The 24,725-nt window shown below is 30.7% G+C and overlaps 4 protein-coding genes across 4 annotated transcripts; 2 read left to right on the top strand and 2 right to left on the bottom strand.

Moving 5' to 3' along the window:
- Positions 1-4,663: 4,663 nt before the first annotated feature.
- On the top strand, positions 4,664-7,347 carry LOC127263103 (butanoate--CoA ligase AAE1-like). Its single transcript, XM_051292057.1, has 2 exons — positions 4,664-5,153; positions 5,787-7,347. Exons 1-2 carry the CDS (start codon positions 4,707-4,709, stop codon positions 7,215-7,217), a joined length of 1,878 nt encoding a protein of 625 aa, XP_051148014.1. The 5' UTR covers positions 4,664-4,706; the 3' UTR covers positions 7,218-7,347.
- Positions 6,093-9,627, bottom strand: LOC127263104 (embryo-specific protein ATS3B-like). The gene is made up of 3 exons (XM_051292058.1): positions 9,354-9,627; positions 9,091-9,198; positions 6,093-8,058 (listed from the first exon to the last, which is right to left on the bottom strand). Exons 1-3 carry the CDS (start codon positions 9,453-9,455, stop codon positions 7,792-7,794), a joined length of 477 nt encoding a protein of 158 aa, XP_051148015.1. The 5' UTR covers positions 9,456-9,627; the 3' UTR covers positions 6,093-7,791.
- A 1,043-nt stretch (positions 9,628-10,670) lies between these two features.
- Positions 10,671-11,763, bottom strand: LOC127263078 (ethylene-responsive transcription factor WIN1-like). The gene is made up of 2 exons (XM_051292020.1): positions 11,628-11,763; positions 10,671-11,555 (listed from the first exon to the last, which is right to left on the bottom strand). The coding sequence occupies exons 1-2, from the start codon at positions 11,705-11,707 to the stop codon at positions 11,051-11,053; spliced, it is 585 nt and encodes a 194-aa protein (XP_051147977.1). The 5' UTR covers positions 11,708-11,763; the 3' UTR covers positions 10,671-11,050.
- Positions 11,764-19,704: 7,941 nt separating this feature from the next.
- LOC127262951 (phospholipase D alpha 1) lies at positions 19,705-24,589 on the top strand. The gene is made up of 4 exons (XM_051291823.1): positions 19,705-19,872; positions 19,994-20,096; positions 21,287-23,186; positions 23,913-24,589. Exons 2-4 carry the CDS (start codon positions 20,004-20,006, stop codon positions 24,344-24,346), a joined length of 2,427 nt encoding a protein of 808 aa, XP_051147780.1. The 5' UTR covers positions 19,705-19,872; positions 19,994-20,003; the 3' UTR covers positions 24,347-24,589.
- Positions 24,590-24,725: the final 136 nt, after the last annotated feature.

Here is a 24,725-nt window from a genome sequence, read left to right as displayed (position 1 = left end):
TTCTAATTGTTCTCTCTAATTACTCAGTGGATTTCAGAATTAAAGATGTATTGAATTGCATAATAATTGTGGTGCTAATATGTTGAATCATAAGTTTGTTTGAACCATATGAAAGAACTTTTGAAGGTTTATAGGTTGGGAATAGTTAGGGTGCTTATTAGTCATAATAAAATTTAGCATAGTGCTGACAACATGTTATATAACAACGCAATATTACACCATACAAGTACATCATATTATTATACAAATGTAATAGATGACATTTGTCCACACAACATATAACTACCATTGATTTAAGTATATAAAATGTCTATACAACATATTTTGTGAGTAGAATTGTCAGGATATGATTGATTTGTTGATTTTCTATTTATAATGTCGGCATCCCCAATCAACACAGTAACCTCTCCCCATAAATATATTGATTTGGATTCAATAATATGATTATTTGTTCTCTCCAGTACATATTTCTTTGCTTTTTCTTTGCTCCTATTTCATATAGTTTACAGACATATATATATATATATATATATTAGAAGATTCTTATCATATAAATGTTTGCATGTAGTGCAATGCAATTTATTGACTATTACCCTAAAATATTGCAATAGTCACATGTGATTCTTGCACATTTTTCGGACCATTCCGTAGCCAAATATTCGCTTTAGCATATTCATTGAATAAAAGTGGTGCAATATTTTCAAATACACATGTAAGGTAATCTTAGCCTTTACTTTATTTCCAGATGCTTTTGATATTTTAAATTGTTTTAGATTCAAATGTTTGGATTGAAATAGAGTGGTATGATATACGCTGTTTGCCATAATATAATATATATATATATATTTTTTTTTTTTTTTTCCTTTTTTGGTTGCTAAAAGTGTTACTCCCTTCGTCCCAAATACCGTGTCTGCTACACTGTAGACACGGTATTTTAGGAGTTGTGTAATTAGTAGATAATTAAAAATGTAAGATAACTAATTAGTTTAATTAAAATTTTAAAAGAAATAAAATTAAAAAGTTTAAAATGAGATTAAAGTGTATAATTATTTTTCAAAAGATGAAAGTGACATGGTACGTGGGAGTATTATTTTTATTAGTAAAAAATTGTACCTATTTTTTGTTATTTTGTATTTTTATAATTAAAAAAATAAAAAGTAATAATTATTACTTATTCATATTAAAATATATACCTAAGAGTATAAATATATATTTCTTTATGATGGAATAAATAGTGCATTTTATATAATATATATATAACTTAAGCGTTGAAAATTAACCTTTTGAATGGAACATTATATATATATATATATATAATACAAGCCTACAAAAATGTTGTTTATGATTTTATTACAATCATTTGTTTTGATAGGTTTATTTATGTTTTGTCTAATTAAAGACGAGATTTATATATTTTTTTAGATTTAATTTTTTTTCGAAAATAATAAAAAAATTAGTTTTTGATGTGGTTGTTTGTAAATAAATAAAAAAAGAAAAAAAAAATAGTGCCAAACACCAAAAATTAATGCTTTGTTTACACAATATATTTGGAATTTTGGGATTATTCTTTTTTTCTAAAAAATATTATACTCCATTAATTTTTATTTTTTTTCTCGCACATACCATATCAAATACCTACTAATTTCTTTATTATTTCTAAAATTTCAAAATTTTAAAACTCCTAAATTTTTTAACTATTTAATTTAATATAAATAGTTGCTTAGAGAATATATATATTTTTAAAAAATATATATATAACTATCATTTTTTTTTAATAAAATATGGTGTTGATTGAATGCAAACCTTGATTTTTTAAGTGTTAATTAGTAAATGAAGATTAAATAATGAATTATCCTCTAAGCTGTTTGATGTGAAGTCTAACTAATTTAATTAGACCAAATTAACTATACGTTAAGTCGTTACTTATTTTTCAACAATGTTGAAATGAATCAATCATTTAATTATGTTATTGTCTTTTTCTTAAAAACAATGAGTGTGTTTACTTCTGAGGTTTTGATTATGAACAGTACAATTTTAAATTTAAATAGTTGTTTGATGTGATATAAATATGTATTAACGTGATGTTTTGATTATAAAATTAGATTTTAATTTAATAAAATAAATAAAAATTTGGTGTTTGATTTAATATTTTTGAAAGAAAAAGAAAGTTGGAATAGTAAAATCGGGGATGTAAAATTTTACAAGTAAATACACCTAATAATTTTGGTAAGGTTTGTCCTTTTCGAAGCCATAAATAATTGTGTGTTAATTTTAGACAAATAATTAATATTCTTGGAACTCTAATTCAATGCAATGTTTAATTTCGATGAAATTTTGGTATTTACAAATTAAAATTTGAGCTCAAACTGAGAAATTCCAATTTGAAAAAGTATTCACAATCTTGAGTTGGAATTAATCATCTCTTTTAATTAATAAATACAAACTAACCTTCAATCATACATAAAAGTTGATAATGTCAGCTTAATTAAATTTACTAACACATTGGTGTGATCTTTTCGATTTTTTATTTATGTTAGTTAATAGAAATAGTTGTATGATGTGGGATAAACAGGTGTTTATGTGATGTTTTGAATGTAAAATTAATTTTTAATATAATATAGAAAATAAAAAATAAGTGTTTGATTTGATATTTTTTGGAAAATTTTTTAATGAATAGTGGAAATTCTAACAAATTATTCGAACAAACACCCCCCCCCCCTTAATGTATTTCAACAACAATAAAGTGTTGTCATTATAATAGACTATGATTGGGGCTAATCAACGTGATGCTAATTAGACTCAATCAAACATATAACCGTCCCAACCTGGAATATATATTAATATATTTTGATGATGTGAGAAACGAGAATCCGTAATCGCTATTTTTCGAATGTACTATGAATAAACTTCAATCAAACTTAATAGTCAACAAATTACGTCATTCTATGATAGAGTTTTGTTCAATAAATTTATAATATTATAAAAAATTATCAAAGAATGACTAAATTTATTTAAAAATTTTGTATATTACTGTAAATATGTAATTATAAACTCATGTATCCATGCAAAGAATGACATAAAAGTAAGACATATCACAGCCTCTCTCATTCACTCAAAAAATTCCATCCACAATGACTTTAGTTTCGACCGCAGCAAATCGATTCCTCCGTCCCGCCTTCTTCGTAAATGTATTTATTTTAAATATATTTAATAAATATAGATTTATTTAATTAAATTTTCAATATTTTAAGTATATGTGCATGATTCATTCAAAATCTCTTTATTTTTTTTATCAATAAACAAATATTTTATTTCACTTTAAAACTGCTCATGTTTTTATAAAGCTAATTTAAGTTATTATAAATAAATAAATATTTTTAAAAATATGAGTAGTGTTTGTATTATTGTTCTTTATATGAATAATATTATTGGTATTTTAAATATTTTTAGCATTATATTTCAATACAAATATATACAATATGAATATTAATTTGTAGAGAATAAAATTCTATATAATACAAAAAAATATTTATTTATTTATTTATAATTAATTTAAAACTAATTTTATAAAAAATAAGGAATTTGAAATATAGATAAAAATATTTATTTATTGATAAGAGAGATAGAATAAAGGAGTTTTAAGTTAGACCACGTATAAGATGTTAGAAATTTAACTAAATTGATTTATATTTGTTAAATATACTTAAAATGAATAAATTTACTAAAAATAGAAAATAGTCATCGACAAACAAAAAAAATCTATCACAGGACGAAAAAAAATATTGTTTTATGTTATTTATTTTATGGGGATGGTTACGTTGCTAATTTGAAAAAATCACCACCACGCCGATTTTTCATATCAGTATATGTTATATATACAAACAAACATACACTAATATTATATACATCACATGTTGGATATAATAAAAATATGCGTTTTTTAAAAAAATAACAAGTGTGTTGTTGTTGTATACATGTATGTCATGTGTTAAAATCAACTGTTGTGTGTCGGATGAAACTATAACATGTGTTGTTAGGTCATATGTTGTAGTATTTGTATTATATTAACATATACAATGTATTATCTGTAGTAATATTGTGTATTGTCAGACAATATATGTTACGTTGTTGAGACTATAGCATGTATTTTGTTGTTCATGTTGTATATATATATTATACTTCATTCGTCCCAAAACAATAGTCTCATTTTGTTATTTTCGTCATTTCTAAAATAATAGTTTTATTTCTATTTTTGGTAACAAATTCCCCACCTTTTTACAAGCATATCCCAATTTTTTTCACAATAATTACATAAAGTAGGAATATTTTAGTCTTTTAAAAACACTTTTATATTCACTATCAATATAATATTATTATTTTTTAATTATTGTGTTCATCTCAAATGTCCTATTATTTTAGGACGGATGCAGATACAGTATTAACATATACAATGTTTTTTTTTTATTATTATATTATATACTATTTAATAACACACTATGTGTTGATAAATACAATGTTGAATTTTAAATTTAACAATCTACTTTTTTATATACTTGTGCTTGAGCGCCACATATATATAATCCATGGTCGTAGTATGCACTGATCCTATCGGATCATACCTTATTTTATTATACAAAATTATTTTATTTTAAGAAAATAAAAATAAAAACAAAATAAATAAATAAAAAAAAAAGGAATTTTCAGACATGTATCGCATCTCTAACTCTATCGACATCTTAACCGGTTCCTCCCTCACAACTTCCCAATCTTCCATAATTCCCATTCAAGATCTTCGATTTCTACCCAAATTACAACGCCCGATCATGTCTCATCTTCTCCGGCGGACCGGAATCCGGCGGTGGCTCTTCAACGCCGTCGTACCACCGAAATCAAACTCCTTCCGGCGGCCACTGTGCGACTTGTCACCGGAGAATCTAGAAGCTTCCTGGAATTCAATGGAGGGTCTGATGAGATCCCCTGCGAATTACGCCCCATTGACGCCCATCAGTTTCCTCGAGAGAGCTGCCAGAGTTTACGGCGACCGGACCTCCGTCGTGGACGGCGGCCGGACCTTCACTTGGGAAGAGACTCTCAAGAGGTGCCTCAAATTGGCTTCTGCTTTGTCACAATTGGGGATTTGTAGAGGCGATTTGGTACGTATTTGTGCCCCCAAGGTGTTCGATCATTTGCCTATCTTGAATTTCAGTTTAGTTTTTTCTTTTTTTTTTTTAACATATTTTTTTATTTTTTTTAATTGATAATATGTATAAATTATTGATTAAAGCTAGTTTGCCTTTATAAAAATGTTTTAATTTAAGTATAAAAAGTAACTGTATTTATATAATAATAATAATGATAAGATGTAATTTGACGATGATACGATGGCACATTAATTTGGGAGGAAGAGAAATAATAAAATGCAATAATTTTTTGAGACCAAAAGCATGAAGAATTAACTTTATATTTTAAATATTGGAACCATAATTATTTATAAATTATTTATTTTAACTTTTCAAAACTTGAATCTAAAAGTTGCAGTTCACTTTGAATTTTGTATTTTTAATAATAATATTTTAAATTTGAATAGTTATTTGATATTGTATAAATAGTTATATAAAATTTTGAATATAAAATTAATTTTTAGGTATAATATAAAAAATAATTGATTAGTTTGATTTTTTTTTAAAAAAAAAAAAATTATTTAAATAATACAAGAACTTCCAAATTTTCACGGAAAAAAAATAAAAAATCTATATTTCTTTATTTGATCGGAGTTTCTAATACAGGTTGCGACATTTGGCCCCAACACGGCGGCGATGGTGGAGCTGCATTTCGCGGCGCCGATGGCCGGGGCAGTGCTGTGCACGTTGAATTCGCGGCACGATTCGATCATGATCGCGGCATTGTTGCAACATTCCGAGGCGAAGCTCATATTCGTCGACCACGAACTGCTCCCCGTCGCATGGGGAGCGTTCGACTTGCTTATTAAGAACAATACGGAGCTCCCGATTCTCGTCCTGATTCAGGAGCACGACGATCTGGCCGAACATGAACATGAATACGAGTACGAGGATTTGTTGAGTCGGGGAGACGGTGGGTTCGCTGTAAGGCGACCGAGAACGGAATGGGACCCGATAAGCGTCAACTACACTTCGGGAACGACGTCCCGTCCCAAAGGCGTCGTCTACAATCATCGCGGGGCGTATTTGAACGCGCTTGCGACGACATTCCTCCATGGAATGCCGTCGACGCCGGTCTATTTGTGGACGGTCCCGATGTTCCATTGCAACGGGTGGTGTTTGATTTGGGGCTTGGCGGCGATCGGCGGGACGAACATTTGCCTCCGAACCGTTTCCCCGAAGAACATCTTCGACGCCATTTTGCGCCATAAGGTTAGTCACATGGGCGGAGCTCCGACTGTCTTGAACAAGATCATCAACTCCGGAAACGACGAGAAAACACCCCTTCCTCATACGGTCGATATAATGACAGGTGGCTCACCGCCACCGCCGTCGATCCTCGAAAGAATCGAGAAGCTTGGCTTCCGGGTGAGCCACTTGTACGGACTCACCGAAACGTACGGTCCTGGAACGTATTGTGTGTGGAAACCCGAGTGGGATTTGCTTCCGCGCGAAGAACGGTACCGTCTCAAAGCTCGACAAGGCGTCGAGCATTTCGCGCTCGAGAAAGTCGACGTGAGAGACTCCGTCACCATGGAGAGCGTACCGGCGGACGGTGAGACCGTTGGCGAGATCATGTTTCGAGGAAACACCGTAATGAGCGGATACCTGAAAGACATGAAAGCCACCGAGGCGGTGTTCGCCGGCGGGTGGTTCAGAAGCGGCGATCTCGCCGTGAAACACCCCGACGGATACATTGAAATTAAGGACCGATTGAAAGATATTGTGATTTCTGGAGGGGAGAACATCAGCACCGTCGAAGTCGAGACGGTGTTGTACCGTCATCCCGCCGTGCTCGAAGCTGCCGTCGTTGCGAGACCCGACGACCATTGGGGGCAAACTCCGTGTGCGTTCGTCAAGCTGAAGGACGGCGTCGAGGTTACTTCCCGAGAACTTATCGACTTCTGCCGAGATCATTTGCCTCATTATATGGCTCCAAAGACCGTCGTTTTCCAAGAACTTCCGAAAACGTCGACCGGGAAGATTCAAAAATTCATCCTCCGCGAGAAAGCGCAAGCGATGGGAAGTCTCTCCTAAATCCCTATCGCTGTTGTAACGAAGGAACGCAACATGTAATCAAAATAGATGAAATGTTCGATCTTTAGGTATCCGGACATTCAAAACTTGTAAATCCAAAATAGTCGAGATGACACGACAAGTAATCGAATGCGAGGAAATAGGTAAAATTGTTCATAACTTCAGCGTAAAATCTCTCTATACTTTAAAAATTGCATGACATCTCCTCGTATTTTAAAAAACGTTATATAAAATTCCACCACCATGAAAACTCTATTGTATGATTAGAATATAATTTCCTATTTGTATGTTTTGCATGGCAGGGCAATATTTTTTAAAGTATAAGAGAGCGTCATACAATTTTTTAAAGTAAAGTGGGAATTTACGCTGAGTTTTAAAACCACGGTGAGATTTCAAGCAACATTTTTTAAAGTATCAAGAGACGTCATGCAATTTTTAAAGTAAAGGAAAAATTTATGCCGAATTTCGAAACCACAAGGGAGTTATAAGTAATTTTGCCGAAGAAATATCAACAATAAGTACTACATCATCACAAGATTCAACTCAAGACTCACCCTGAGCAACAAAACAACGCTTACTCGGTTGCCAATGTCGCGCGGCGACCGCAGTTGTTGAATCCGTACCATTTATCTCTCGGCATTTTGACGTTGTAGTAGAACGTGACCGCCTTCGAGTCGTGCCCATACACCGTTACGTCGGAAGGCATCCACCCGTCGTTTCCAGCTCTATAAGGGTACAAATAACATATTTGATTTGTGCACGGCCCGTAAATTTGAAACGTATCGGTCGAGCATCGCTCGAATGCGTGGGCTCGAGGATTATCAAGCCGCGGAACATAAACCTAAAAAAAATATATAATACTCTTTATATTTCAATTTATTATTTAAAATATTATGTCAAAAACCTACAAGATATATATGTTTTTAAATAACAAATTTATAACTTATTTTCCATTTAAATTGTTACATTAAAAACACTACATTCAAAACCGATTATTTATTTAGAATATTAGATTAAAAAATTATTTTATATTAAAAATATTACATCTAAAATCGTATTTATATTTATTATTCAATTTTCACTATTCTTTAAATCCAAAACAAAGCTTCCAAAATATATCTAAATTTACTTTTTTTATACAAAAGTATACATTCAATACTTATTTCCATTATGAAATAACTACTAGTCCTTCTATCCAAGAGAAAATATTCATTTTACTTTATTTAATAATATGTCTCAAATATATCAATTTTAGTAAATAATATTTTCTCTTCTGCTAAAATTATGTCAAAATTATCACTTTTTTTTTTTTTGTATTTATTCACTAAATTTATGTACAATTTATTTATAATAAATAAATTTTATATATTTATTACTATTTTTTATGAAATTTATAATAATTTTTTTTAATATTCTACCTTTTATTTAATAATATTAAAATATGATTTTTTACTGGAGAAGTACAAATATAGACTTTGTTCTTTTAACAAAAATTTTATTTTTCTTTTGTCGTTGTTATTTTTTATTTTTGTTTTTTTCACTATAATTTATTATAATATTAATATTTAAAAATCTACGTGCAAAACGTAAACGGTAATTTTGCACAAGAACGAAGGAAGTAATATATTTTTGAAAAAAATTAATATATTATATAGAATCTCTATTTTTATATTACCGAACAACATAATATACCACTTTTTCATCCAAATCATCAGTTTTCGCTTTAAAGTGTGTTTGGTTAGAGAGAGATGACAGTCTCAAAAGCACTTCTACACATAATATATCCGCAAAACTCAAACAAACAAACAAACACAATCCAGACGCCATTTCTATCGTAGAAAATACGGACATTATGAACAAACGAAAATCGAACCTGGTTGCCATAGGCATCGCCGAACGAGAGGCTGATTCTGTCGCTTGTGGATCGAGGAGAAGAGCAGCTCGTTCTTACAATCACCGTAAACGAACAACGGTTTCCGATCTGGAATCAAATCAAAACCGCAAAATCAATTTTAAATCCCTAGCTAGATAGATAGATGTCCGAAAACAACAGAATTGATGGTCCTGTCGGAACAGATTCAACAGCATCAGCAGCGAAGTTCCTCAAATTCCTACACACAAATAATCAAACCTAACCTTAGCAGATTCGTCGGCGCGCGCGCGTGTTAGAATGGATCTGGATTCGCCGGAAGGGCATATGAGCGCTGAAATTAGAAGAAGAAAACGCAATCTCGTCATGATTCGGACAACCTTAACAAGAGAAGAGTGGAGATCCGACAGAATCGTGGCTTGATCGGATGAAATTTTGGATTGGCGAGAGATTTGGAAAATTCGGACATTAAAGCAGAGGGAAGAGAGAGGGGTCGACCCCCACCGGCGACGCTCCTAGCTAGCTAGCTAGCTACCTCTCTAAATGTTGATATTATTAATACAATTATTATTATTATTATTATTATTATTATTATTATTATTGATTTTTGTTCTTCACATTATTTAAAAATATTTCCTCCGTTTAAGTTCAAATGGTCATTTGTAGATTTATAATAAATTAAAAAATAATAATATTTTATTACTTAGTGAAATGTACAAAAAGTTTTGACATTTTTTTTTTTATTTGATTTTATGTAAAAAATAATTATATATGTAGTATATTTGTAAATAAAGTAAAAGTTAAAAATATTTTGATATTGATGTATAATTATTTTTACTAACAAAAATGAATATTTTAAAGTGAGACAGAGAAAAATAGTAAAAATAGTACTTTAAGTTGAATCAAATTGATTAAAAAATAATAACATTTTATTAGTAAGTGAAAATGTACAAAAAGTTTTGACATTTTTTCATTTGACTTTATGTAAAAAAATAATTGTATATGTAATGGTATATTTGTAAATGAAGTAAAAGTTAAAAATATTTTGTTATTGGTATATGATTATTTTTACTAACAAAAATGAATACTTTAAAGTGAGATAGAGAAAAATAATAAAAATAGTACTTTAAGTTGAAACAAATTGAGTAATAATTATTGATTTTTATTTGAAATTAACATTATCACTATTCAATTTTCTAAAAATATATTACTCCCCCTCCTAATTAAAATTTGTCCACTTTGGTCTAATATTGATATTAAAAATAATAATAATAATAATAATTTATTAAAAAAATTATAAAAATAATAAGATATTTGAAAATATTTTTAAAATTTTAATTATAAATTAAAGTCAATGAAAATATAATTAAAGTAATTATAGAAATTAAATTTGAAGTGTTTAGGATATATGTTGAAGTAAAAGTTTCAACAAAGGATCTCAAGCCAAACATATAAATGCCGATTTATTGATTTGGTCAAAATTAATAATAAAATAAATTTAGTAGTAGACAAATTAAATAATAATAATAATAATAAGAATAAATTTGGGAACTTTTTTTTTTTTTTTCTAAACATTGCATTAATTAAATAAATAAACCCATATGGATCATGCGATCAGGAACCAAACACACCTTACATATTCCAATAATTTCCTACCGCATTTTAATTAACTAATGGTGTAGGGTAGGGTAGGGTAGGGGTGCGTTTTGGACATCAAATCATCGTATCTACAGGTACATTATACCTCGTACAATATACATAGATACATACATACATACAATACATGTACACAGTACGCGTACGGTTTTGTGTACTAATTTCAGCAATAAAAAATTATAAACATTAGACACTCAAGGATAATTAAATCTAGGAACTAAATACAAATTCTCAAATTAAACAAATAATCATCATCAGAATTATGCATAATATTTAAAAATATTATTATTATTTTATTTTCTTAAGATTAATTTCTGTTGAGGAGTTCTTCGATCATCTGCAACGCAACCCTTTCCTCCTCCTCCATCCCGCCCCCCACGGCGGCGGCGCCTTCCCGCGCCGCCGTTTGCGGCGGATTATTCCCCGCCGTCGGAATACTCCGATGCCCGCCGTTCTTCCGCTTCTCCAACTCCACAGTCATGACCCAATTCGAGTCGGATCTTGACCCGGCCCGCTTCTGCCACACCCCAATGTGCGAATTCTCCGTGTCCAATCTCAGACACGTCAGCGACGGCGACGGCGGTTTGCCGCATTTCCGGAGCTTCGCGCTGAGCACCGCCGAAAGCGAATCCGGCGCCGCCGCCGCCGGAGAGCAACCATCCCCGCCGCCTCCGCCGTCGGAGATGTCCGGATTCGCCGGAATCGGGAAATTGGTCTTGGCGTTTCTTCCGCTCATGAGCAGCGCCGCCTCGTCGTAGGCACGCGCCGCCGCCTCCGCCGTGTCGAACGTCCCCAGCCAAACCCTCCTCTTCCTGCCAAATTCAAAATTAAAAATTGAAATACATAAATTAAATTAAATGGTAGTAGTAGAAGAAGATTATTACAGAAGAGGATGACGAATTTCAGAGACCCAGGAGCCCCAATGGCGTTGTCGGACGCCTCTGAACTTCTTACGGACCACCATTGGAGCTGCACTTAAGGTCCTAAGGTTAAGGTTTGTTGTTGTCTCAAATTCGAAGAATAGCGTCACAGTCACAGAGATTCAATTATTTATATAATATATATATATATATAATATATTGGAGCATCAAATAAAAAAATAGACGGATAATATAGTTGTTGAAATTATTTATATATTTCGTCTTAAATTTAGTAAATTTATATTTAGATTTGGTTTATTACATAGATTTGAATATGTTTTGTAATGTCCGTGTATAGATTCTTTATTTTGATAATTAATGAAACAATCTTATTATTTTTTTCCAAAATTTTTAATAATTTTGTTTCAATTAACACAACACAAACTCAGCTATTTGCAATTATATGGGTAATGTACATTTTATAGTACGTTTTCTGAGATCAATGGTAAAACGTACGTATTTTACTAATTATTATCATGCAATATTAAATAATATTTTCCTTATCTCAATATAAAGTATCAATTTTATTATTTTTGTCTATATCATTTAAGTAAATATTTTTTTTATTTTAAAAAAAAGTAATCATACACTAATACGAAATTACAACTATATAATTACGCATACAATTACTTTAAAAATAAAGTCGGGCAATATGTCTCAACCTCTTATCCATTTCTACTAACCAATAAAATACTATTATTTTTTTAATTTATTACAAAATCCCAGAGGCCTCTTTCGAATGGGACAAATGAAGTATATTTTATTTGTATTATATATTAATATAATTTTCGCGGTATTAGATTTATATCTTATGTATTGCAAAAAGTAATATTCCTTCCATCCGACTCTAAAGGTCTCATTTATTTTTTGCGTAATTATGCTTAATATTAAAAATCTTCTTATATTTATATAATATTTTGCACAATGTCATTATAATAGTATTATAAGACAATAATAAGAGTATTTTTATCATTTTCCCTTAATTTGTACTATATTTTCATATAATAATTAATATTCAAATATCAATACGTAAAACGTAAATGAGACATTTAGAGTCAGATGAATGTAGTAATAATTTATGTAACAATTGATTTCATCGCAACACATATTAATACTTCATCGAATACTTAATTTAATTACAGCCATGTAATGAATAGCAAATACTTATGTGTTAATGCAAATATATACATATGTTCCTTCTATTCGAAATTAATTTTTTTTCTTTATTTTAGTCTATTCAAAATCAATTTATTATTTTTTTTTTTTTAGTGATATATTTCACGCAATTTAAATTTTTTACTATTAAAAAAATATTCTCATTGTATTTAATTAATTTATCCTTATGTAATAGTACTAGTAAATTTCTACAAGTACATATATTGATTTTGGAAGTGGAAAGCATAAAGGGGTGTAGAGAATAGAAGGGGTTTGCTGTCGGCGATATTTCGGGCCGCCAATGTGGTCCTGTGTCCGTACATTGGGGCCCACCTCACTAAAATAAATATTATATATATATATTTTTTAAATATTAATTTTAATAAAATATCCTTTCTGGCCCGACTATTGTATTTTTTTGTAAATATCAAAATTTAAGGGGTAGTATAATTAATAAATAATTAAAAATATATTAATAAAAATAATTATTACATAATAAAAATAATTTAAAATTAAAATTAAGATAACTAATAAATTTAATTAAAATTAGAAAATTATAAATTAAAATTTTTAAAATGAGATTAAATTGTATAATTTTTTTTCAAAAATAAAAATGACAGAATAACTAAGACAAACGAAAATGAAAAAATAAACACGATAAGTGAAACCGGAAGAAATATATAAAATATAAAATTTATTCAAGCATCTCAAATGATGCATCTGTAATTTTTTATTTTATTCTTGAATTTTTAATATAGTTAGTTTTTTTTTTTTTTTTTTTTTGAGTTTTACCACAGTTTTTTATTATTCAAATTCTTTTTTTTCTAAAAAATATCAAATTAAACATTTACTTTTTCTTTTTTATATTATACAAAGATTTATTTTACATTCAAAACATCACATGAATATCTATTTATATCATATCAATTAACTATTCAAATTTCATATTTTACTGTTGAATTATCCAAACTCAAAACTTCAAACCCACAAACAAACACACCCATACATATTTTACAGAAAATATCAAATTAGACTATTATTTATAAAGTAAAATTACTTTTTTAAAAATACTCTATCCGTCTAGCTACAAAGTATACATATTTTTTATTTTGGGACGTCCAATTACAAAGTAACCATTTCATTAAATACCCCACTTTTTTCCACAAATACCCTTACTTTACATCACATCATTACTTTTATACAAAAAAAAATAAGAGCAAAAATATCATTACACTACTTTTATATATCAACTACAATTAAAATATTATTATTTCTCACAAAAATAAATACATACTTATTGCTTGGACGGAGGGAGCAAAATCAAATATAAAAAATACAAAATAAAAAATACAAAATGAACATATATATACAAAATTGATATTTTTTTATTATATTTTTTTAGAAAAAAAAAATCACATTAAATACTAGGTTTTTTGCTTTTTTTTTTTTTTTTTCAAAACTCTACTTGTTTACAAATATAATGAAATTTGTAACAATACATGGGAATGTACGGACTAAAATGTTATGGCACGTGCCATTGATAAATAATTGTATTATTATAATTTTAATTAAAATGCAAAATTTTATTAATATATGAAAATCATATTTGTGAAATAGATACATTAATTATAACTATTTCGAAATAATAAAATTGATACATTAATTAGTATATCCATTTATATTAAAATACATATAACCGAAAAAAGAAAGATACAATTTGCGTATATAGACGAATTAATTGGATAAAAATAATTATTTTGAATTTCGTTCTAATTGTCTTTTCAATTTATAACGTATGACGATATGTCACGTGACAATGGGTCATATAATTAATTTATTGTATTTAATGAAATTTATTAATTGAAAGAAAGATTTAATTAAGAACATTAAAATGAATTGTACCTAAGCAATTTAAATAAATCTAAGTTGTACAAAATAACTAATTTTTGTGGATGAAATTAACATTTAGGTAACAACTAATTAAATAAAATAAATTCGATTAATTAATATAGGCACGTAAAGGTCCAGCTGTATGGATGCATTAATTCATTAACGTGCCCAAAAATAGGTTTTGGACCATTAAAAGTAATTTGGTATTTAATGAAGCATGTGCAAGAAAAAAAGGACAACCCATTTAAATGTCAATTATTATTTTTTCATACTCCCTGTGCAAAATATTTGTTTTAAATTTTTATAGTAAATTAAAAAATAATAATCTTTCGTCCAAGATATTTTGAGCTTATTACCGTAGATACGAAAATTTTGGTAAAGTATAATTAGTAGGTAATTAAAAAATGTATTAGTAAAAATAATTATATATTAAGACTAAGATAAATAAATAGTTTAATTAAAATTGATAAAATTATAAAATTTAAAATGTGATTAAAGTGCATAATTATATTTCCAAAAATAGAAATGACAAGTTATATGGATAGACGAAAATAGAAAATTAAGACAAATTATGTGAGACGGATGGAGTAATATTTTATTGATTAATAGAAGTGTGTAAGATGATTTTATATTTTTGTATTTTGTATATAACTTAATTGTTATTATATTTTTGTAATTTATATAAAAATTAAAGAATATTTTAGTATTAGTGTATTTAGAAAACATTTTAAGTTGAACTAAAGAAATATAATTTGAAATAATTTTTTTAGTTAACTATTATATGTATCGATCAATCTCAAATATTTTGCTATTATTTTAAATTTGGGATATTCTAAATTGTTTGTGACTTTCCATTATTCACAAAATTTGTTGGATTATAATTTGAAATTAATTTAAATTTTTGTTTAAATAAATCAAATATGTTTCGCCACTTAATTTACAAAAGTTTGACGACTAAAAATATTTTGTTTTGGTATTATGAAATAATAAATGCATAATTTCATATTACAAATCAAGTATTTTTGGCCTACCTACCATGTAAATATAATTCAATAATGTTTAATTATACTCTTAGGTACAGAAATAATTTATTTGTTATGGTTTGAAATTGATTTGAGTTATTATCCAAAAAGTATTTTTATGTGATATTTGTAAAATAAAATAATATATTTTTATTAAAAATTATACAGAATATATAATATTAATTTGAATTTAAAATAATATATTTGTAAAATAAAATAATATATTTTTAATATTAAGTAAATTTTGTGATAATGAGACCATGAATTCAAAACATAGTGTCTTCTTTTCGATTTAACTTAGGCTAAATTGCACAAAATTTATAGGTGGTTTCATAAAATTGCACCAAGTTCCCTGTACTTCTAAAACTGTGTCAAACTTTCTTGTGGTTTTATGAACTCTTCCGTCTAATCCCTCGGCGGTCCTTATTTAACAGTATTTGACATAAATTCGACCAAAGTGAGAATAAATTTTAGAATCTCAATTTCTAAATTCTTAAAATTACAAATATATTCGTTTTTCTTATATTCAACCTCAAAAATAGTTATTTTTTCTCAAATTTTAAGAGTTTATTTTTACTATTTTTTTAGGTTAAATATAAGAAAAATAAATATATTTGTAATTTTAAGGATTTAGAAATTGAGATTCTAAAATTTATTCGCAGTTTGAGCGTATTTAAGTCAAATACCGTTAAATAAAGACCGCCGAAAGGGTTAGACGCAGAGTTTATGAAACTACGAGAAAACTTGACACAATTTTAAAAGTACGAAAGATTTGGTCGTAACTTCGTGAAACCACGTATAAATTTTGTACCATTTACCCTTTAACTTATCACACAAAACTTGAAATACAAATACCTGTTTGTTTAGTAGAAATTGATTTTTTACATTGAGCCCAAAAAATGAATGTAGATAAGTTACGGTGATAATTAATTTCATGACCCGCCTAGCAAAGCCCAATAGGGGTATTTGTAGTATAGGATTGGGCATGTCTTATATATATATATATATATATATATATATTTCGTTCGTCCTAAAAGAGTTTTGTTTTTTTGGTCAATTCCAAAATAATTGTCTTTGTTTTTCTATTTAGTAATCGTAGTCTTGAATTTATAACAAAATTATTTCTATTTTTTCAAACTATCTTTAATTATTACTCTAACATATTTTTTAAAATCTTTCAAAAAATAAGGATATTTTAGTCTTTTACATTCTACTTTATACTCACTTTCAATTAAATATTATTATTTTTTAATTCTCGTGTTAACTTCCAATAAGACACCTATTCCGGTACGGAAGGAGTATTTTTTATTTTAAACATTATTATATTTTGTTAAAAATATATATATTTAGTAAAAAAAAAAAGATGTAAAAGAATTAATTAAATTGAAGAACGCGGCATTGTAGTCGTAGCATATTTAATAAAAAATAATACTCCTTTCGTTTCAATACAATAGTCTTATTTATCATTTTTGTCAGTCCCAAAACAATAGTCTCATTTCCATAAATAACCATATCACCATAAAACTATCCCTACTTTTTCATTATTATTTCACAATTGTCATTACTTTTTACACTAATATACTCACATGGGCAAAAAATTTATTTATCTTTACTTTTTACCAACTACCAATGTAATATCAATATTCTTTAAATCTTGTGTCAAACACAATAAGACTATACTTTTGGGACGAACGAGGAAGTAATACTCGCTCTATCCCATTTAAATGTTACCATTTTTCATTTTCGTCTGCCCCAAAACAATGTTACCATTTCCTAATTTAGTAATTGTACTACCTACTTAACATAATAAATATCCTTTCAACTTACAATATATTACATAAATGTCATTACTTTTATATTACATGATACTAATAGGGGTATTCTTGTCTTTTTTTTTTTACTACAATCAAATATAATACTAATATTAAAAAATCTACGTGCAAAAAAACAAACTTCACCCTTCCAACCTGATGGAGAGCGTATATATTTTAAAAAAAAATTATTTACTATTTTTTATTCATGTATGTTACTACTAATATACCTTACATATTTTTTATATTGGGTCTATTTTATTCAAAATTTACATTGTAATAAATAATGACCTAATAGTTTGGAGGACAAAATCGTATCATAAATTTAAATTTTCAACGTTTCAGGTTCAAATTTCTATATTAAAAAAATAAAAATTTAATAAAATACATTACCAATTCAATAAAAGTCCAATTTTACCTATATAAAAAAATAGACATAAGTTATTAAAATATTATTTCTTGTAATATTTGTGTCCAAAAAATTTAAACACTCTTTTTGTGTATAAATGATCCCAACCTCTACTCTCCAACCACTTCCTTTAGTTTGTGAATCATTAAAGGAAAATATATATTCTTTAGATATTAGAATTAGAAATAAAATAAGTAAAGAAGATCCTACCAAATCATGAAAAAACAATTTCTCTAATAATAGTAAAAAAACATGCTTACCTAAAATAATACTTCGTCGCTCCTGATACAATAGTTTTATTTACTATTTTTGTCCGTCTTAAAATAATAGTCTTATTTTTATAAATAACTGTATCACTATAAAATTACAATTACTCTTTCATTATTATTACACAATTGTCACTACTTTTTACATTAATACACTCACAAGGGAAAAAAAAAAATTTATCTATATTTTTTTTTTATCAACTATTAATATAATACCAATATTCATTAAATCATGCAACTAACACAACCAATACTATAGTTATAGGACGGGAAGTATTTAATAAAATATTTTATGAAATGAGAAATGTAAAATTCAAAACACGCCCAAGATTGTTTAGTCTATCAAATTTATTTTCTACTTTTTTTTCTTTATTAATCACTATAATTTATTACAAAATTAAAACTTTAGCTATACTTATTTATCACTGGTAATATTTTATTTCCTCAATCTCATAAAAAGATTTTATTTTCTATTTTCGTTTGTTCCAAAAAAAAAAATATCATTCAAATTTACAATAAATTACAAAAATATAGTTATTTTTATATTACACAATATCAATAATAAATGTATTTTTTTTTTTTTTTTATTACTCAATATAATACTAATATTCAAAATCTACTTGCAAAATCCAAATATTAGTTCTGTATACGAGACGGAAGAAAATAGTACTCTATTATTATTATCTTTATTATTTTTATATTTTCATCCTTATTAAATATTCTTTCCGTTCCAATAGAGTTTGTCTTATTTTTTTTTATTTTCGCATGTTACAAAACAATTATGTTGTTTTCTGTGGTTCTCATTTTATAACAAAATTATTCATATTTTTTCAAACTATCCATTATCACTCTAATTTACCTTTCTAAAATCATTTAAAAAACAAAAGTATTTTAGTCTTTTTACCTTCTACTCTATATTCATTTTCAATTAAATATTACTCCCTCCGTCCCATTGAAATGCTACAATTTTCAATTTTCGTCCATCCCAAAACAAGGGTACCATTTCCTAATTTAGTAATTGTACTACCTACTTAACGTAATAAATATTCTTTCAACTTATAATATATTACACAAATGTCATTACTTTTATATTACACCATACTAATAGGGATATTTTTATCTTTTTTACTACAATCCAATATAATACTAATATTCAAACATCTACGTACAAAAAATAAACCATTTCCAATGGGACGGAGGGAGTATTATTTTTTAATTATCGTGCTCATAAGACTTTTTTTTTTTTTTTGAGACCGATGGAGTATTAAATAAAATTTTAAAATTATTATCGATTTTTTTTTTTGTTTTCTTATTTTTTAATAAAAAATATTTTTTTTTATCCGATCCAAATAGATTTTTTTATTACAGGATCGATAAGAGTTTTATCTAAAAGTGTCCTTATCTTTTTACCATTTGGTTTTTAAGGGAAGTGGCGTTGAGGTTCATCCCACAATGATGTAAAAATAATTATTAATAATAAATAAATATATCCGTGGATAGTTACTCAGTCCACCGCGTATTGACTCGATCACTCCACTTGTACAAATCCCCCGATTTCGGCGTTCCCTTGTCCAAATTTCTGTGTTTCAGATTCAGAGCAGCTGAGATCGAATCGCGGTTTGATTTTTGAAGGAATTTTTGTTGTTGCACAACTCTGTAAGAACTCTCTGATCTCTTTAAATTTCTAGCGTTTTGGGGTAGGGAAGGATCATCGAAGTAAAATTTTGAGTTAGGGTTTTGAAGCATTTGATTGATTTTTTTTTTTTTTTTTCCGCAGGTGGAATTCGATGGCGCAGATCTTGCTCCACGGCACTCTTCACGTGACGATCTATGAAGTGGACAGATTGGAAGTCGGTCGGAGCGGGAACATCTTCGGCAAGGTTGGGGATTGACGGATCTGAATTTTATCTATTTTTTTGTCTGATCGTTTCTTTGTGGTTTGTTGGGGAAAATTGAGTTGGATTATATCTGTGGATGGAGTGTGGGCTCTACTTCGAATTGATGGATTTGTTTCTGCTCTTAGATTTTAGGTTTGACTTGAATTGAATTGAGTTTGATGGATTTGCACTTTGAATCCATGGTAGCCATTGATGAATCTGATCGATCCAATTTGAGAATTGATTACAGATCAGTGATGTTGCTATCTGAAGTGTGGGCTCTACTTCGAATTGATGGATCTGTTTCTGCTCTTAGATTTTAGGTTTGACTTGAATTGAATTGAGTTTGATTGCTTTGCACTTTGAATTCATGGTAGCCATTGATGAATCCGATAGATCTAGTTTGAGAATTGATTACAGATCAGTGATCAGTGGTGTTGCTTTCATGGTGTGAGTCTCTGTCTGTGATTCTCATTTTTGTTGGTTTACGTCGTCTGTAGGTCCTCTCGGTAGTGTTGGTTCTCAATGTTTATCCAAAATTAATGTCTGAAAACAATGTGGAATCAGTTTGAGAGCGCTGTAAGAGGATATTCACTGGGGGCAGGGGAGGGGGTACCACTCTTAAGTGAGATTGTGGGCCTTTGGTATACATTTCACGATCGATGGTATCCAAATGAGTGGCATCCATTGAACCGGGACACTAGATTTTGATCACAATTTGGGGTGTTGAGAGAATGCTTTTGTGGACATGAATTAGGCTTGAGCGAATCGTTTTTGTCTTTAGTTTGTTGGTAACTTATTGGATCTGATGATTTTTGTGTACGTATATGTATATATCTCTAATGTGTGCTTATTTCGTGTTCGAAGAATGATGGTGTTTTGAAGCCACTTGATCATAATCAGATGTTGTTTTCATACCTAGTGATAATGATTATTGAAATTTATGTAGTTGTTTTCTAAATTTGATCGATCTTGGATGTTGATAGTTATGATCTTAAGGCATCTTTGTCCGAGAATCTCACATATTTCGAAAGTTGCTCATTCTTAATATTATTATTCTTGAATCTTGAAAGTGTACCGAGTCTCGGTTCTTATATTGACGAAACAATTAGTGTTCTGTCTCTAGCATTGTATATTTTGGCGAAAGTTTTCGAGTTAGTTCAAAATCTTATGCATGGAGTTTATTCTTGCAGTTTATGGAGAACATTGAGGAGAAAGTCGGTCTCGGAAAAGGAACTCCGAAAATGTATGCGACTGTTGATTTGGGGAAAGCGAGAGTTGGGAGGACGAGAATACTCGACAACGAACCTGAAAATCCAAGATGGTTCGAGTCTTTCCACATTTACTGCGCGCACTTGGCGTCGGATGTCATATTCACTGTTAAGGATGACAATCCTATCGGCGCAACATTGATAGGAAGAGCATACGTCCCCGTTTCCGAACTCCTGGACGGGGAAGAAATCGACAGGTGGGTCGAAATTCTTGATAAAAATAAGAACCCGATCGAGGTGGGGTCCAAGATCCATGTGAAGCTTCAGTTTTTCGACGTCTCTCAAGATCGTAATTGGGCTCGTGGAATTAAAAGTGCTCGGTACCCTGGGGTCCCCTACACGTTCTTTTCTCAGAGAACGGGGTGTCGGGTTTCGCTCTATCAGGACGCTCACGTGCCGGACAATTTTATTCCGAAGATTCCCCTATCCGGAGGAGAATACTACGAGCCCCATCGATGTTGGGAAGACGTTTTCGATGCGATCACGAACGCGAAGCACTTAATATATATCACCGGTTGGTCCGTTTATACCGAAATTGCTTTGATACGAGACTCCCGGAGACAGAAGCCGGGCGGCGACATTATGCTCGGGGAGCTACTTAAGAAGAAAGCGAGCGAAGGCGTTACGGTTCTTATGCTCGTTTGGGACGATCGAACTTCGGTGGGTCTTCTTAAGAAAGACGGTTTGATGGCGACACACGACGAGGAGACAGGAAACTATTTCCAAGATACCGACGTGCACTGCGTGTTGTGTCCGCGTAATCCCGACGACGGCGGAAGCTTCGTGCAAGACTTGCAAATCTCGACGATGTTCACTCACCATCAGAAGATCATCGTCGTCGACAGCGAGCTTCCGAACGGAGACTCCGATCGGAGGAGAATCGTGAGCTTCGTCGGAGGCATCGATCTTTGTGACGGGCGATACGATACCCCTTTCCATTCCCTTTTCCGGACTTTGGACACTGCTCATCACGACGATTTCCATCAGCCGAATTTCACCGGAGCTGCGATCACGAAAGGCGGGCCGAGGGAGCCGTGGCACGACATCCACTCCCGGCTGGAAGGCCCCATCGCTTGGGATGTATTGTTTAACTTCGAGCAGAGATGGAGGAAGCAAGGCGGGAAAGATGTTCTTCTCAATTTACGGGATCTTTCCGATATCATCATCCCCCCGTCTCCGGCGACGTTCCCGGACGACAACGAGACATGGCATGTTCAGTTATTCCGATCTATCGACGGCGGAGCTGCGTTCGGGTTCCCGGAGGCGCCGGAAGAGGCTGCCCGGGCCGGGCTTATCAGCGGGAAGGATAATATAATCGATCGGAGCATTCAGGATGCATATATCCACGCTATCCGCCGCGCGAAGAATTTCATCTATATCGAGAATCAGTATTTCCTCGGCGGCTGTTTTAGCTGGGATTGCAACGACATTAAAGTCGAGGACATCGGGGCTCTACATCTCATTCCGAAGGAACTTTCTTTGAAGATCGTGAGCAAGATCGAGGCCGGGGAACGGTTCACCGTCTACATTGTCGTCCCTATGTGGCCGGAAGGGATTCCGGAGAGCGCGTCGGTTCAGGCGATATTAGACTGGCAGAGACGAACGATGGAGATGATGTACAAAGATATCATTCAGGCCCTTAACGCTAAGGGAATCGAGGAGGACCCAAGAAACTACTTGACGTTCTTCTGCCTCGGAAATCGGGAGGCAAAGAAGAGCGGAGAGTACGAGCCTGCCGAAACACCCGAGCCTGATTCCGACTACTTGAAAGCCCAGGAGGCCCGTCGGTTTATGATCTACGTTCATGCCAAGATGATGATCGGTAACAGTTCAAATTATTCGTATTGAATTCGATGTTTTCATAGGGAAGCGTTCGGTACGTGATACCGAAGATATCGAACCATACTGAAATTTTTGGTATGTTAAAAAGACATACCAAAAAAATTTGGTTTGATATATATATGCTTATACCATATCGATAATTCGGCATACTGAATTTCCCGCACGGTATTGGTATATATCATTTAAAATTATTATTTTTATATCAATATACCAAACTCTTGGTATATACCGATATATTGAATATCAAAATATCAAAATAGTATATAGGATTTTTGTTGTATAGCAAAATACTTACTCCCTCCGTCTCAAAAGAAGTGGTTTAGTGTGAATTGGCACGGAAATGAAAGAATAATAATATTTAATTGAAAATAGATATAAAATAGAATATAAAAAGACTAAAATACCCTTGTTTTACGAGAATTTTAAAAAGTAAATTATAATAATAATTAGGGTAGATTGAAAAAGTACAAATAATTTTGTTGTAAAGTGGGAACCACGGTAACTAAATAAGGAAATAAGACAATTGTTTTGAGACGGACAAAAATGAAAAAAATAAGACAATTCTTTTGGGATCATATTGAAATTTACGTTATATCGAACTTTTGATATTTTCTAAGTACGATATGCACGTTATTTCGACAATTCAGTATATTTTTTCATCCCTAGTTACGTTTTATATATATATATATATCTCGTTGTTTTGCAGTCGACGATGAATACATAATAATCGGGTCCGCCAACATCAACCAACGATCGATGGACGGTTCGAGGGATTCGGAGATTGCGATGGGTGCTTATCAGCCGTACCATTTGGCGAATCGGCAGCCGGCGAGGGGCCAAATCCACGGTTTCCGAATGGCATTGTGGTACGAGCACCTCGGCATGCTCGACAACGTGTTCCTCGAGCCGTCGAGCGAGGAATGCGCGGCGAAGGTGAACGAGATCGCCAACAAGTACTGGGACCTCTACTCCGCCGACGAACTCGAGCACGACCTCCCTGGGCACTTGCTCCGGTACCCTGTCGGGGTCGCCAGCGACGGGACGATCACCGAACTCCCGGGAGCGGAGTTCTTCCCGGACACGAATGCGCGGATTCTCGGCATGAAATCGGACTATCTCCCGCCGATTCTGACGACATAAGATCTGGGTTTTGGTTCTCTATCGATGAATAAGAAGATGTTTTGTGCGTACTTTAATTTAATTTTGTTGTTAATTTTGTGTCTATTATCGAACTTTGTTTTTGGTTGAATCGTGTGTCTCTATCGACTAACGGTTGGGTTGGGTTGGGTTCGCTTTGGCAACTTACGTACGTTGTTTGTTCGATTTGGTGTATGTTTGGAATATGTCGATATGGCAACGTATTTGTCGACATTGGATTGGGAATCTTTTTTCTTTTTTTCTTTTTAAATATTTGTTGGGATAAATGGTGGAAGAAAATCCAATATAAGGGTCTTTCGATATTGAGATTGAAATTGAAAATAGTGATAAAATTATTTGATGAAAATTCCAAATTTGCATT

The sequence above is a fragment of the Andrographis paniculata genome, unplaced genomic scaffold (assembly GCF_009805555.1).
Source record: "Andrographis paniculata isolate CXL003 unplaced genomic scaffold, ASM980555v1 Contig66END, whole genome shotgun sequence".
NCBI classification, from domain to species: domain Eukaryota; kingdom Viridiplantae; phylum Streptophyta; class Magnoliopsida; order Lamiales; family Acanthaceae; genus Andrographis; species Andrographis paniculata.
This window is presented reverse-complemented; position numbering and strand designations above follow the sequence as displayed.